The following is a 15,284-nucleotide window of genomic DNA, read 5'->3' as shown; positions in this document are numbered from 1 at the left end:
GCTATCCCGAAGGGCAGTACCTTGAATTGGTAGTGGCGACTGTCCACCTTGAATCGTAAGTACTTTCTGTGCGCCGGGAGCATGGAAATATGAAAATAAGCATCTTTCATATCCAAGGTTGCCATGTAGTCCCCCTTTTTTAGGAGGGGGATTACCTCTTGTAGCGTGGTCATACGGAATTTTTGGGGCTTGACATACTTGTTGGTAGGCCGTAAGTCCAATACTGGGCGCATTGTCAAATCTTTCTTTGGCACAAGGAAGTAAGTTGAATAGATACCCTTGTTTACCTGCTGTCCTGGGACGAGTTCTATCGCGTCCTTTTCTAGCAGAATGGCGATCTCCTCGAGAAGGATCTTCTGATGTTCTAAGGAGTGTACTCTTTGTCGTGGAGGATGGTTCCGGGGACGCTGCAGTAATTCTATACAATATCCTGTGGACACTGTTGACAGCACCCATCTGTCTGAGGTGATCCCTTCCCAAGCCTGGGTGAAGTTGGAAATGCGTCCCCCTACTGGGGTTGCGTGAGAAGGGACCTTGAACTGAGCGTCACTGCTTTGGTGGAGGCGTGCCGCCTCCCTTGTTGGGGCTGCCTCTGCCTCTTCCACGACCTCTTTTGTTACCCCTGCCGTAACTTTGGGTAGACTGCTGGCTGTTGCTCCACTGAGTACCCTGTCCCTGGGCATAGTTGCCTCTTTGTGAATTTTGGCCGCGTGGGCGACGAAAATTACTGTTCCCCCTCTTTTTAGGGGGTTTGTTGGTTAGTTGGCCAAAGGATTTGAGTGTTTCGTATTCATCCTTGGCGTTTTTCAGTGCGTCTTCGACCGCTTTCCCAAACAATAGATCAGGTTCCACCGGCTTGTCTATTAGTGATGCCTGAGTTTCAGTTTTGAACCCCGACTGCCGTAACCACGCATGTCTTTTGATAACAGTACCTTCTGCTATCAATCTCCCTGCGTTGTCCGCGGCGTCGAAAGTTGCTTTCAATATGCAACCAGACACGGCTCTCCCTTCTGCCGAGATCCGAGCCAATTGGCCCTTTAACGGTTCAGGAGCAGAGGCTATGAGTGCCGCGACCTCTTCCCATTGATGGCAGTTGTAGCTGGCGAACAGGGTGGTGGCGTTAGCAATTCTTGCTTGGTAGGCGGACGTTGAGGCTACCTTCCTGCCCAACCCGTAAAGTCTTTTGCTCTCCTTATCGGGAGGAGCTTCTGACGAAGATAAAGGTGTTCCAGCCCTCTTCCTAGTGTTGGTAACAACTAGGGAGTCTGGTTCAAGATGTCCTCTTATATAGAGAGGCTCAGACTGGGCTGCCCGAAAAAGTTTTTCAACCCTGGGGTTGACTGCTCTGGTGAGGTTTGGGTTCACCAGTGAAGGATCTATTCTTCGTTGGATGGATTTGAGGATAGGGATGGTCTGAGCGACCGGCCTCCTCTCTCCCACCAACTCTTCTGCGAAGTCCCTTTCCTCCTGTACACCGTGGGTGTCGATGTGAAAATGTTCTGCCGCGCGAGCGAGAACCTCATTAAGGAGGGGCTGATTATCGACTGGCGAGTCGGTAATAGGGGCTTCGTTCTCTACCGGGGAATCTACTCTGTAAATTTCCTGGTCATCTTCTCCCTCCTCCTGGTCCTCATCCTCCGCATAGTATTCTGTCCCGGTTTGTTCCTCCATAATTTCAAACTCCTGATCCCCCTCAGGGAAAGGCTCTCTCGGGTACCTGGGGTGTGGAGTAGAGTATGGAGTAGAGTAAGGCTGCACCTCAAAGGGTTCAGGTCTTTCGAACCGGGCCTTCTTACTTAGGGGGATAGGATCAGTGGAACCTGAGGGTGTGGCCCCCTGAGGGTCATACGAGAGGAAATGCTCTGGATTCTTGTCGTAAAAATTTGCCAATGAAGACATCCTTGACATGACCCGGTCTATGTCTTCACTGGACCATAGTTTGGAACAGGGGATGACTTTAGTAGTCAATTTAGGGGACCTATCAAGGGTACCCTTCTTGCATTTGTCTGTCTGCTTCGGGGGGAAGGATGGTTTTACAGGAGTGGAAGAATGTGCTTTCCGCTGTTTTCCCCCCCCTCCCCGTGCGTGGAAAAATGTTTTCCCTGTCCCTTGGAGGCCCCGGAGACTTTGACGCCTGGCGTCTAGGATCGGGAGAGGTATCTGTGTCTTTCGGGCGTGGGGCCTCGCTGGTGTTAACTGCGTACTCCGTCTCCTGGAGCGCGGCCTGGGGGTGGAAGTCGTCTTCGTCCTCCGACGATCGAACTTCCGTTAGACTAGGGAGCGAGGCACTCTTGGCAAGAGTGGATGATTGCCTTGCGTCATGAGGCGATCTCGATCATGAGCGCCCAGAGGACACCGAGTCGGACCGTTCTGTATGTGCCTCTTTCCGAGAAGTCGACGAGGTTCGGTTGGACTTCGTGTGCTTAGTGTGTGTAGGGTGTGTAGCGCTTGCGTCGCCGGGGGTCTTCCCCATAGCCGCCCTGCCGGACGACCTTCCGAGATCGGGGACCTGCGCTCGGCTGTCTTTTGATGCCGTAATGCCCTCGCCGTCCGAAAGTACGGCGTCGCTGCCATCGCTGAAGGCGCCCTCCGCCGCCATGGCCGCCTGCCTGGCGTGGTGGGCCCAACGCTTTGTCGAACGTCCTTAAGTGTCTTAGGTTTAAACCTACTACACGCTCTGCAGTTCGCTTCGGGGTGGTCCCTCGGCAAGCAGAGATTGCACGTGGCGTGCCTGTCGACCCAAGGGTATTTGCGATTGCACTTGGGGCAGAATTGAAAAGGGGTACCCTCCATACGCACCCTGAGGCAGCGGGCTGTTAAGTGTAGGAAATGTATAAGGTGTACCTATATACCAAGAGTGTAGGGTGTGTGTGTTTTTTTTTTTTCTCCCTCTCCCTCTCCCTCTCCCTCTCCCCCTCCCCCTCCCCCCTCAGGGTGTGTGTGTGTGTCTAGGTCAGGATCTCACCACCTACCCCTCAGACACCTATGGGAGCTGCACACGTCCCAAGATAACGAGCACTTGCCTGGATACGGCCAACAGGTCACAGCTTTCCCCAATCCAACTCCATGGAGACACAGCTACCTCGCCAAGCTGCAACCCTTCTGACACACCGGGTCAGCTTCCTGGCCTCCCATTCTCCTCTGGGTCCTCCAGCTGCAGCCTCCTGTTCCCCCAGCTTCCACGATCCATCCAGCATCCCCAGCTCGCTCTGCATTCACTGGCCGAACAGGTCTGGAAACAAGAAGGGATCCCCTGCTGGACTCAGCCATGCAGCCTCCCTTCTGCCTTCCCAACGGCTTCTGCTTGCACTGCTGAATGCCCCGCCTTTTATACACCTGAGCCCTCTTAAGGAGTTTCATGTGCAAGTCCTTGGCCTCCCTTGCCTGGCTCTCCTTGGGCAAATTAGTGCGACGTGCCTGGCCCTTGGGACCCCTTTTTTTCTGGTCAGTCCTGGAGTGGTATTTAACAGAGTGCAGGTGTGATTAATTGTTGTTAAATGCCCGACTCTGCCTGACCTCACTAAAGGCACAGCCTAGTGGTGGAGTGTAGTAGGCCTTTCCTTTCATCTTCCTCTTCACAGTGCTGTTCCTATGGGTAATCTTTATAACTCTCGGCTGCCTCTTCCTCAGCCCAATATATGTTGGAAATGGGGAAGGGGGAATGGGATAAGAATGGTAGTGTCCCATAAAGGCTGAGAGAAAGTAGGGTGATGGATAATTGGGAAGGGGGATATTGCATCCTACCCTCAGGCATCCCCCGTTCACTCCCCAAGGACCCCCTACTCAGGTGATCCTCCCTCGCTTGTCCACCACCAGGGTCCGTTACCAAGCGCAATGCCCTTCCCTGGCCAACTGAGCAAAGCATCAAGAGGGAGAAAATGTGAGGATGCCTTCAGGTTTCTCACAACTCTTTCTGTACGTATGTAAGCTTACATTAAAGTGAGCTGAAATTGTGATGTGAAAGTCTAAGGATTAAAGGAGTTTTACATTACACACATGAACGCAATTTAAATCTCTTACACATCGTATATACATATGAAACGAGACGTCAAAGTGAGTCCGTTGATTGGAGTTTTCATACGTAGAGTATTGCGCATTACGAAATTAGCATCTTCTACACATGTGTACTTTGTATGAAGATGCATATTCATTCTGTGCATGCATCACAAAGATAAATCTTGAAACAGTAATATCTCAAAATCAGTAATGCGGGTCAGAAGGACACGGACTCTGATCTTCCATGTTTAGATATGCTTTATTAAAACAAATGTGAAAACTCCCGACTTACTATAAACTATGGGTTTTCCCTACCTAACGAAAAACTAACTAGGGTGCTTGTCGGTTGTCAGTGAGTCCAAAAGGAAGATCTGTCCTTTGTCCAAACAAATCTAATCTGTCGCTGCCACTATCAAAACAACTAAGGCACAGGAGAATGACTCCCTTCTCCTGTGGGCTGCTTCTCAGCAAGTTCCCTTTAGTAAAGCATTCTTAGGTCGTTTTGGTAACTTCTTTTATCAAGTCGTATTGTTCAGATATTGTGCTCCAACTTTTCAACTGTGTCTTTTACATGTGGGTTCCTCCTCTCTGTTTTACTCTTCTCTCTTGTGACCTATGTCGTTTCTGTTCCCCTCTCCCCTAGGGGCAATTCCGTCCTTTCCCTTTACATTAAACTTGAGACTTTTTCTCTACTCAATGTCCAATCTTTTCCCTGGTTTGGCAAAGTAGGACTGTTTCAATAATGATTCTCACTCTTTTCCGACCTATGGTATTACTGGGACGAGTACAAGTGTTCCAGTAATGATCATCACTCTCATGAGGTACTTCCTATACTTGATCCTTACAGGGACGAGCATGAATGCTCAACTCGTTATTTTCGGTTCCACGCCGGATATCCCGCTCTCCCAGTTACCTTTCTGCTTCAGGGATTGCGTCACTGGGCTTGCCTTTTTCACTGGATGTCAGGTTGGCTTCTCGGCTTGTTGTTTCCTCTTTGTTCAGCACACTCCGCTGTGCCTTCAGGTAAGTGGTCTCGGCGTTGTTTAGGCACTCACAAGTCCACCGAACTTCGGTCACACCACCACTTATCACCCGGTCACTCTTTTGATCTTCTGTCAGTCCTTTGACTTCTCCAATCTCAGGTTCTCCTGAGGGTAAGATGCCTAACCACGCACACGAGTTTCCCCTCTGCACCTGTAGCTGTGCGTCGCTGCCTCCTTCAGCTCTGCTCTCACAGCAGGTTTAGATTTCCCGGGCTTCTCTCACTCCCAGGTTTCCTTTTCTCTGACTCTTGATGTGGTCGTGGGACTTCCCCAGCGGAGAGTCCAAGTCGGTCTTCTCTGTCCTGCGCGCACACTGTATTATTCAAGTGGTTTTCTTCATCTCAGTATTGAATAGGTATCCCTTTTCAGATTTACTCCAGGGTTCTACATGACAGTATCACATCTCAGCTTGTTCATGTTTTCTTCTGGAAGGTGTTAGTAATGACAGGTTATAGGTGGGTTGGTGCAGGAGTTTCTCACCGGAATGGGAGTCCTTATCCCCCAGAGAGGGAGTCTCTCCCGCTGAGGTCCTGCTGGCCTCTACATGTAAGGAGGGTATTGCGTAGCAGGCTCACCTCCCTAGCCCCACAGGGAAAGGCTCCCTCTAACCCCCCACCCGCTCGGGAGAAGTGACTGAATCCCACGATTCGTCACTGTAAGCTCGAATGACACATTTATTTTTATTTTTGAAGTGCACCGATTTCTGAGCTCTTGCTGCCAGCCAAAAATCTTGAAAGTCCAAGCAGCCAATTTTGAGATATTTGGGTCTAAAAAATATACTTTTCCCCCTATTAGACAATCCCATGCCACAAGCTGTTCAAAACGCAGTCAAAACCATTTGTGTTTCATATATGTATGAATAATAGCAGGACCAGAAACTATTCATCCTGGAATGTAGTGAAGGTGCTTTCTTCAGTCACATGAGGACTACTTAGGTTTTTACCCACACTTCTAATGGAATGGCTTCACTTTCTCCTGTTGCCACCTGTAGTCAGTCATTTCTGCTGTGTATTCATTTTCATATGGTCTATCCCCTTTTGTAAGATTAATTCTAAACCTTCCAGCCCACCTTTTTTGTTTTACTATTCATTTTCAGGCAACGGCTCCACAATATTAAGTAGAGAAGGATTTTTGATGCACAGTACAAGTTTTGTATGACAATATGCGAGACCTCATTCAACTTGTGATTATAAAGGAAAGGTGACAAGAACCAAATCTAATAACATGAACCACTAACTAATAAAATCAGAGCATGTCCATAATCGAAATCCAACAGGACTACGAGTTGGAGGAATAATGCTACAGATTTGGGTTCAAGTTCAGAATAATGCAGGACAATAACTGTTTAAGTGAATCTAAAATTCCTCACAAATACACTGCATGAGTCTGAGTATTTTCAGAGTTAAAATATTCTACATGCGTCAACATAACTGAAAATGCATTTGATCATAGTCATGTGAACCAATCATACTTTACCTTGAACTTCCCAACCCCAAAACTCTGTCTACGTCCTTCTCGTCCCTTTCTGGTCCTTCACGTTTGCAGACTTCAGCCAGGTCCTAAATGAAAAAGAATCGACACAGCTGTATGTGACTGGGAAGACAATAGGCCTAGTTTGCAACACATGAAGTGTGGATTCACAGCAGTCAGAAGTTTATTATAACAAAAGCATGGTCAAAGTATTTTACTAAAATAAAAGTGGCCGTTTCTTCTGTCTCTGGTGATCCAGGTCTGAATGCACAATTTATTCCACACAATCCCACAAGCTTCCAGCACTTTGCACAGTCAACCTTCTGGACCTGGAGAAGGCCTCCCTTCTCCAGGTCTGCACTTTTCAATACAGTTCACAACAAGGCCAGGGAGAATGACTCCCTTCCTTTGGTGTCTCTTCAGAGTACTTGAGATGATTCAGGTTTCTCACCGGAGAATGATTCTCTTCTCATGGTGTTTGAGAGTTCTTTTACAACTTGGGTTTTATCTCCGTATTCTTTCACTGGATCTGTCCTACTTATATAGGGGTTCCAGACACTTCTCTGGTGGTCAGTGTGCTTATCTTTGCCACTGGTACGAGGAAGATTTCCTCTGATGCACCCTTTCCTTCTGTTCGGGTCTCAGACCCTTGATGGCCCTCTGCTAAGCCTCACGCTTGCCCCGACATGAAGCAGAGACCTCTTTCCTCTTTCCCCCCCCCCCATGTCCCTACCGGTCTGCTGTGCTTCCAGTTACCTTCTGTGACTTGCTCGCAAGGCGCTGGTCTCTCCAGAAACGGAGCCCGATCTCCTACCCGCTTCCTGCTTCATCACTGCCTCTGCGGTGACTCCGCGTGTTGTGGCTACTTGCCGTCTCGGCACTGTTCGTGCAACGTGCGGTCTACCTGCTCCTGGAGGTCGTGCTATTGCCTCGCCTCCTTTCCGCTGGCCACGGTCCTGCCGACGCAGAACCCGCCACGGACTCACTCAGCAACTTGCCAGCGTTCTCTCCAGGGCCGGCTCTTTGGGTAGAGTGTAGACTTCGAGACTCTTGCATTTCAAGATGCGGAGGGAATGCAAAGACTTCGAGTCCTTCTTCTATTTCTATTGTATGGGTCTTACCCACCCCGCGTAACATCAACAGCTGTTGTCAATGGCTTTTTGGAATTTCTCATGCTTCCTGTGAGCCGCCTTGTCTCAGTACTAGGGCAGTCAGTAATCCTCAAGTTTTCTGTGCTCCTGTTTGTCCTAGTACTGTCTGTGTTAGTTGTACCCCTGGCATTACTCCTATGGAGTTATCACTGATCCCCAGCCTAAGATCTCCTCCCATGTGGCCAGGTGACAGCAGTCGCTACCCGATCCTGACCTTGGGGGTGGTATTATGAGGGAGGATCACATTGGTGGAGATGGCTGTCGGGGAGATGTGGCGATTTCCTCAGGAGGAATGCAGTATTCTTCTCTTTCATGTGAGGAAGACCCTATAATTCTCCAAAATTCCTGATCGCATATTGTCATCATACACATCCCTCCAATCATAAAACCAAAATCCCCTTCTTGTCAAATACCGTAGACAAGATACTATTCATACCTAACAAATACATAAAACACAAATCACATATCGTATCCATGGTGATAATGTATTAGTTAAGAAATACCCCAAAGAATCTCCTTAAAAGGTTCTGTTAATCCTATGGACTCCAAATACCATAATGCCTCATGTACTGAGACCAAGAAGAGGGGCAAGGAGTTAGTGTGGATTGAGAGAAACCCCAAGCAGAATGTACGGACTAGTTGTTGCAGGGTGAAGCTGCTGTGTAGGACATTTAAAGATGACACTCAACGGCAATTAGAAGTTGTGTATGGAGTTGGAGAGAAGACGCGGCCCAGGCGAAGCGAGAGGCACAGCCGCAACAAAAGGCAGACATGCCGGAGAAAACTGCGCTGAAGCTGGCATGGGGTCCTGGGCTGCCGTTCATCAGCCTTTGGTTCTGGCATGGCGAGCGTGGCAGCCTCCAGGGAGAAGCCGTGAGGAAACCGGCAGCAGCAGGGAAGCTGTACTGGATGCAATGAGCGCGGAAAGCAACCACAGTACCTGCAAGTGAACCCGAGACCAAGAAAAGAGCTGCAACCAGATCTGCCAAGTGAAGCACGCTATTCTCGCATTGTGACCTCACTGCAGCAGTGTGCAGGAGGTCAGGATGCAATGAAACACCAGTGAGTTGGCCCAAAGATAGTGGGAACCCCAGGGTGTACTGGCAAGCAAACAGACATGTCAATATGGAGAAAGTTGGAGCAAATGTGATTATAAACAAATGAATGTTAACAAAGAAGCTGGAAGTCAAGTTTTGTACAAGTCCCCAAATATGAAAAGATAATGTGGAGAAAGGTGGAGCAACCATTGCCATAAGCAAATAAATGTTGATGAAGAGGTTGAGAAGTGGAACTTGAACAAGTCTCATATGTGAGCGGTCCATATGGGGGAGCTTGGGACAAGTCAAATTAAGAAGAGAAGCTTGAACAAGTCTTCATATGCGAGAGGTCCATAGGCGGGGGAGTTTGAGACAAGTGAAATTCAAAGTCGAAGTATAGACAGTAGGATAGTGCTAGTGGGTTATACTAGAAGATAAAAGAAAGTAAAGAGAATATTGAAAGAAGACCTGATAAAGTGGAGACAACAGGCAGTGAGCCGTCCGGGGGAGAAAAGATACCTGGCAGGAATATATAACAGGGGATCTGAGGAAACCATTGGAAGTTGTATGGAAGAGACACTTTACCATACTTGAAATAACAGTTGAGTAAAAGAGACCTTTTTACTAACTTTGAGAAACTGTTCCTTGGAAGGAGCATTCCAGCCCTCTTTATAGACACATTAATTGCGTCATCTTTCCTGAAGTAATCCATGGGAAGGGAACCACCCTCTGCATCCATGGACCTCTTTTTTTGGAGAAATGATTTTTGTTGGATTTACTTATGCATTTTCACCATTGACCATTTTGAGTATACACAAGCCAAGGACACGTTTCCTTGCACTTCATAGTTGTTCATTTTTTTTTTTAACATCTTTCTTTTTATTGGTGGTCCCGACAAACATAAGGCATTAACTTAACATTACAATCTGTGTAGTATAGATTAGTGGCTCTGTTCACATACAATCAGTATACATTTTACATAGAAATTTCACTGTCCAAGCAGAAATCACATAGGTATGCCCTGAAGGGGCCCCAAATGTCCTTTGGTCGGCATTTGCTTGGTTGTGTACTGTTCCTCGCACTCATTAATGTATGTCAATTCACGCAGGAATGTGTTCATGCTTGGGAGGGTCGGGCTTTTCCATGCCTGTAGAATACACTTTTTGGCGATGGCACACAATACATTAAATAGCTTAAATACATTAAATAGCTTCTAACCCTTTCAGAGCATTTCCCAATATCCTCGAACAAATACATCTGAGGAGCCAGGTGTGGGGGGGGGGGGGATCTGCATGACCTCTGAGCATTTCAGCCACCCCTCCCCAGAACTGTACCACGGCCAGCACTTCCAGTACATATGATATGAGTCCGCTTGTGGAGTCCCACATTTGGGGCAACTGCCTTAATCATCCTGCACAAATGTGGCTTTTTTGGCAGGTGTATAGTGCAGCCTATTGAGTATTTTGAATTGTATTTGCGGTAACCCCGCGTTAAGTGATATCCTTTTGGTAAGTGCACAGTATCTCACCCATTTCTCATCTGGTATCGATATTTGCATATCCGACTCCCATTTTTCTTTAATATGATTTTTCGTGGGTGTGTGTGTTTGCACTGAGGTATACAATTTGGAAATTCCCAACCCTCCCTGCGATGTAACCAGGTGTAAGCTTGGGTGAGGGGGGCTCGTCAGGGAAGGATGGCCATCGTGCCTGATGGGCAGATCGCATTCGATAATATTGCAGTGTTCGGAGCGGACCACCCCCCATAGCTCTCGTGAATTCTGCTAGGGTTGCAAACTTTCTGTCTACATACACATCTCCCACCTTCATTTCTTTAATGGGGTCCCAGGTTTCCTGTATACTTATGTCAAATGTGGGGGGGATATTTGGGTATTTCCACAGGGGAATTTCCGGATTGTAGGGTACCTCTGGTTTCAATTTCTTGTATATTGCCCCCCAGGCTCTAACAGTACAACTCACAGGGTCATAGTCACATGCATCTCTATATCGTGTATCAAAAATAACCGATCTAACATCCGTGGGTGAGATTGTATATGTTTCTATCCATGTGTGGGGCGAGTTGTCTATTGCTCCATACCAGAATTTCGCGAACTGTGCCTGTGCCAACAGGTAATACAACTCGAAATCTGGGGCCGCAATTCCGCCAATGTCGTATGACTATCATCTTCTCGCAGCTCATCCTGGCCACCTTTCCATTCCAAATAAATGCCACTGCCAGAGATCGGAGTCTGGAGAAGAATTCCTTGCCCGGCCAAATAGGGATATTTACAAATAAATACAGCAGTTTTGGAAGCACAATCATTTTGAGTATGGCGATCCTGCCGTGTAGCGAGATGGAGAATTGTCTCCAGACCTGCAGTTTGGAGTTGAGCAACTGGGTGTCCAGTCAAAGGATCGAAAATAAAGGATCGAATGACCTTTTGATCGACAGTCAAAGGATTGGAAAAAAAAAAGGGTCATTTTTTTATTTATTTATATATTTTGTTTGGGTTGGTAAAAAAAATGTTTAAAAAAAATTGACCCATTTTTTCGGTCCTTTGACTGTCTATCAAAAGGCATTCGATCCTTTTGTTTTCGACTCTATAACTGGCAACCGAGCGACTGCAGCGTCTGTTCATGATTGTCAGCATATAGGGTTTGTCTATTCCCAGATACCAGTACTCCTGGGTACCTGATGTGCAGCTCTGACCACTTAAGGCCACATGTTAGCGCAGGGCACTTTGTGGAGGGGGTGAGGGGGAAGATTTCCGACTTCTCATTGTTCACCTTGTATCCCGAGTATTCAGCGAATTCATGAATGTCTGCCATTATAGGGGCGATGTTCACCTCAGGTTCACGTACATATAGCAGTGTATCATCTGCGTATAATGAAATTATCTGGGTGGCACCCTTCAGTGTGATGCCCCTATTTCCATGTCGCTGTCTCACAGCCGCTGCCATGGGCTCTATGGTTATGGCGAATAAAATTGGGGAGAACGGGCATCCTTGACTGGTGCCTCTCCCTAGTTCGAACAGCTCCGAGGTGGTTCTGTTGGTGCAGACTTTCGCGCTGGGGGCAGTGTACAGTAGCCTGACATACTTTATAAAGGTGGGGCCTATTCCAAACGCCTCGAGTACCACAAAGAGGTACTCCCAGGAGACAGAATCTAACGCCTTTTCCGCATCGAGGGACAGCGCTACCGCCTGTTTATCAGGGTTTATTTGCGCCATTATGGCGAATAGTCTGCGTAGGTTCAATGCTGTAGATCTTTGCGGGATAAATCCACTTTGATCTTTATGTACCAGCGTGGGTGTTATAGACAGCATGCGGTTCGCCAGTACTTTCGCGAAGATTTTCGCATCTACATTTATAAGCGATAGGGGCCTGTAAGAGGACAAATCTTGTGGCGGGCACCGAGGTTTGGGTAAAACCATGATTATTGCCTCCCGCATTATTAAGGGTAATGTTTGTTTCCCCAGGGCCTCCTCCCATGTCTCGAGCAGTATAGGGACCAGCTCTTCATAGAATTCCGCGTTGAGCCCATCTGCTCCCGGTGCTTTACCGGATGAGAGGTCCTCGATTGCTTCCGTGAGCTCTTCCGCAGTGATGGGCTGTTCAAGGGCCAGTTTGTTTACATCTGAAAGTGTCGGGAGATCTAGTGTGTCAAGATAGTTTTTAATTTCAGTGAGAGATTTCTTATCTTTGTTTGCATATAGGTTTTTGCAGAAATTAGCAAATTCATCATTTATGCCCTGTTCGCTTGTGATCATCTCGTTTTGTGCCGTTTGAATAGTGGTAATCCGGGTTTGTTGCTTCTCGTGTTTCACTAGGTTAGCCAGCAATTACCCCGCCTGGTTTTCCCTCTCCGTACCTGCGTGCTCGGGAGGGGGCCGCGATGTATTGTATTTCCCTCCTTGCCAGACAATCAAAGTCCCTCACAAGTCTATGTATCTCGGCTAGGGTATCCCCCAGTGTGTGCGGCTATAGGTTTCTTCTAGCTCATTCAATTTCATTTCCACCCCTTCTAGTTCTCGGCGTACACCCTTCAGGAGTCCTGTGGTTTTAGCACCCACCTAATTCAGACCTTAAACGCCTCCCAGACCGTGGATATCTGATTCACTGTCCCCACGTTATCTCTGAAGAAGTTAGCAATTTCAATATGTAGGGTTTCAACGGTGTTGGAGTCCTTCAGTATATCTCTAGGTATTCTCCATCTAGATGATGGCCTGGGGGCATCCGCTAGCTTGATCTCCATCACTACCGGGGAATGGTCAGATAGCGTGCGGGGGAGGATTTCACAGCTTTGCAGTGTATGCAAAATATTTGAGGACAAACCAATAGTCTATATGTGACTCACTATCATTTACCGATGAATCGAATGTGTATCGTCTATCCACAGGTTGGAGAGCTCGCCAAGCATCCATTAGGGACAGTTGGGGAAGGATTTGACCCAAGGTCAACGCCGTCTTGGTGGATGGCCAGGTCACACCGCCAGATCTATCTAATGCAGGGTCCAGCGCCACATTGAAGTCTCTACCCCATATTATGCTAGTTGTGTCTAGTTTACGAAGGATATTAAACATATTCAGGTAGAATTCCGGGTCATCCAGGTTGGGCCCATATGTATTCACCAGGGTTATTTGTTTCCCAGCTATGTCCCCCCCAAACCACTACATATCTCCCCAACGGGTCTGTCTTGTGTCCCCTGATTTGGAAACCCAGCGAGTGGTGTATAAGTGTACAAACCCCTCTGGATTGCGAGGAGTAATCCGTGTAGTACTGTGCCTTTCCCCATTTAGCCAAGATACTTTCATTAACTGTACTTTGTGCATGCGTTTCCTGCAGCATTAAGATCTGGGGCCCGTGTCTGTTGACATAGTTCCCCACTTTTCTGGCTTTCATTGGGTTATTTAGGCCCTGGACGTTCCAGGACAGTAATCTTATTTTTAGCCCGTCTCCAGTTCATCCATGTATACGAGCTGTGACATGCCACAATGGGAATACAGTAATAGTTCACCAGTATTTGAGTAGCACCAGTGTCCGCGAGACCACATTTCCGTTAAACTAAAACTTTTGTTCACACATTCCTCTCCCCAAGGATCAAACTCGACCTGGTGAGGCTAACCGGTCAAAACATCCACAACTACCCCGCCCCACCCACATCATCTTCCCCAAATTGACGATGGACCCTAATAAACAGGAACTTTCCTGAGGGTACCTTTGTTGCTTACACTGGGCCGCCAGACTGGGCTCATGACCCGCTGTAATATTACTTGAAGCCCCCTGCGGGAGCCGAACACCTCCAACCACAGGACACATTTTGCTCGAGGCAATAGGCAGTGTTCAGTCATTTGCCTCTGGCAAGCGACCCCCGTTCTGGTCTGGCCCTCGGCCCCTAAGGGGCGGCAGAATGGTGGCCTCCACATATGCCAGAGCTGCGGCCGGAGTTTCAAAGAAATGTGCCCTTCCTCCATACTGGATACGCATCTTGGCTGGAAATATCAGTGCATATGGGACCTGTCGTGCTCGCAGCATTTTCTTAACCGGTTCATACGATCTTCAGCTGGCCTGCACTCCAGCCGCGAAGTCTGGATAGATATGTATGCGGTTGCCGTCGAATTGCAGCGTTCCAAGCTCTCTCGCCTTCCTGAGGATTGTGTCCCTGTCCCGGTAATTAAGCAGTCTTGCAATAATCGTGCGCGGTGGAGCCCCAGGTTTGGGCACAGGGGCTAAGGTGTGGTGCGCAAGCTCAACCAGGAAGTGCCCTGAGAAGGAGTCGGGTCCCAGGAGAGTCTTAAGGAGTGATTCAAGCTGCAGCTCCATTTTGTCTTTCCCAAATGTCTCGGGTATTCCGACAATGCGCACATTGTTTCTTCTAGAGCGCGATTCCAGGTCTTCACACTTATTCATGTTCTCCTTGAGCTGGGCTATGTCTTGTTCGTGCCGTGCCACACTGTCCTCGGTCGTTCCAATCCTGTTTTCTGCTTCGGTCAATCTTAGACTGTGCTTCTCCACTCTGGTTTTCAGTGTGCCAATGGTTGTCACTATATCGTCTAATTTAACATTTAGGGATAAGAACCCACTTTGGACTATGTTGGTCAGGTATTCGACTTTATCTCCACTCTCCGCGGCAGATTCGGAACTGGATTGTGTAGGCGGCTCGAGTACACCACTTCCCGATTGGCTGCTAGTGTATGAGTCCATCGGCCCTTTCTTTTTGGTGCCTGCTCCTTCCGCCATTTTGTCCTGTTTTCTCAGGTTTCCCATATTGCTGCAGCCGTAGTTTGCTTTCCCTTACTTTGCAAAGATGTTGGCCACAGATCCGTAGTGTATTACACTAGGGGAGACGCTGCGTCACCCCTCTGGGTGTTCAGCTGTTGGATTTAAGCCAGGAGGTGCTCTGGCAGGGGACCGCTGTCTCCTCAGCCGGTCGGCCCAGGCCTCACCGCCCCTGCCCAAGTTCAATGGATTGTGCTCCCTCACGTTATCTGTCTGCCAGTTGGTACGCCTTCCCAATGGTGCGTAGAGTGTTCAACAAGACATTAGTTTGTTGTCCCCCTCCTGAATCTTGCATATATAGGGTATTA

The 15,284-nt window shown here is 48.1% G+C and overlaps 1 protein-coding gene across 2 annotated transcripts in view; it reads right to left on the bottom strand.

The window, feature by feature from the left end:
• The window catches only part of C2QH1orf35 (chromosome 2q C1orf35 homolog), a 458,870-nt gene that overhangs the window by 255,026 nt on the left and 188,560 nt on the right, over positions 1-15,284 (bottom strand). For both annotated transcript variants that reach the window (XM_069647075.1, XM_069647076.1), the window contains exon 5: positions 6,516-6,598. In XM_069647075.1, coding sequence (XP_069503176.1) covers positions 6,516-6,598 — 83 coding nt within the window. The remainder of the gene's footprint in view (positions 1-6,515; positions 6,599-15,284) is intronic.

This window comes from Ambystoma mexicanum, chromosome 2q (assembly GCF_040938575.1).
Source record: "Ambystoma mexicanum isolate Mex_15411 chromosome 2q, UKY_AmexF1_1, whole genome shotgun sequence".
NCBI lineage: Eukaryota > Metazoa > Chordata > Amphibia > Caudata > Ambystomatidae > Ambystoma > Ambystoma mexicanum.
This window is presented reverse-complemented; position numbering and strand designations above follow the sequence as displayed.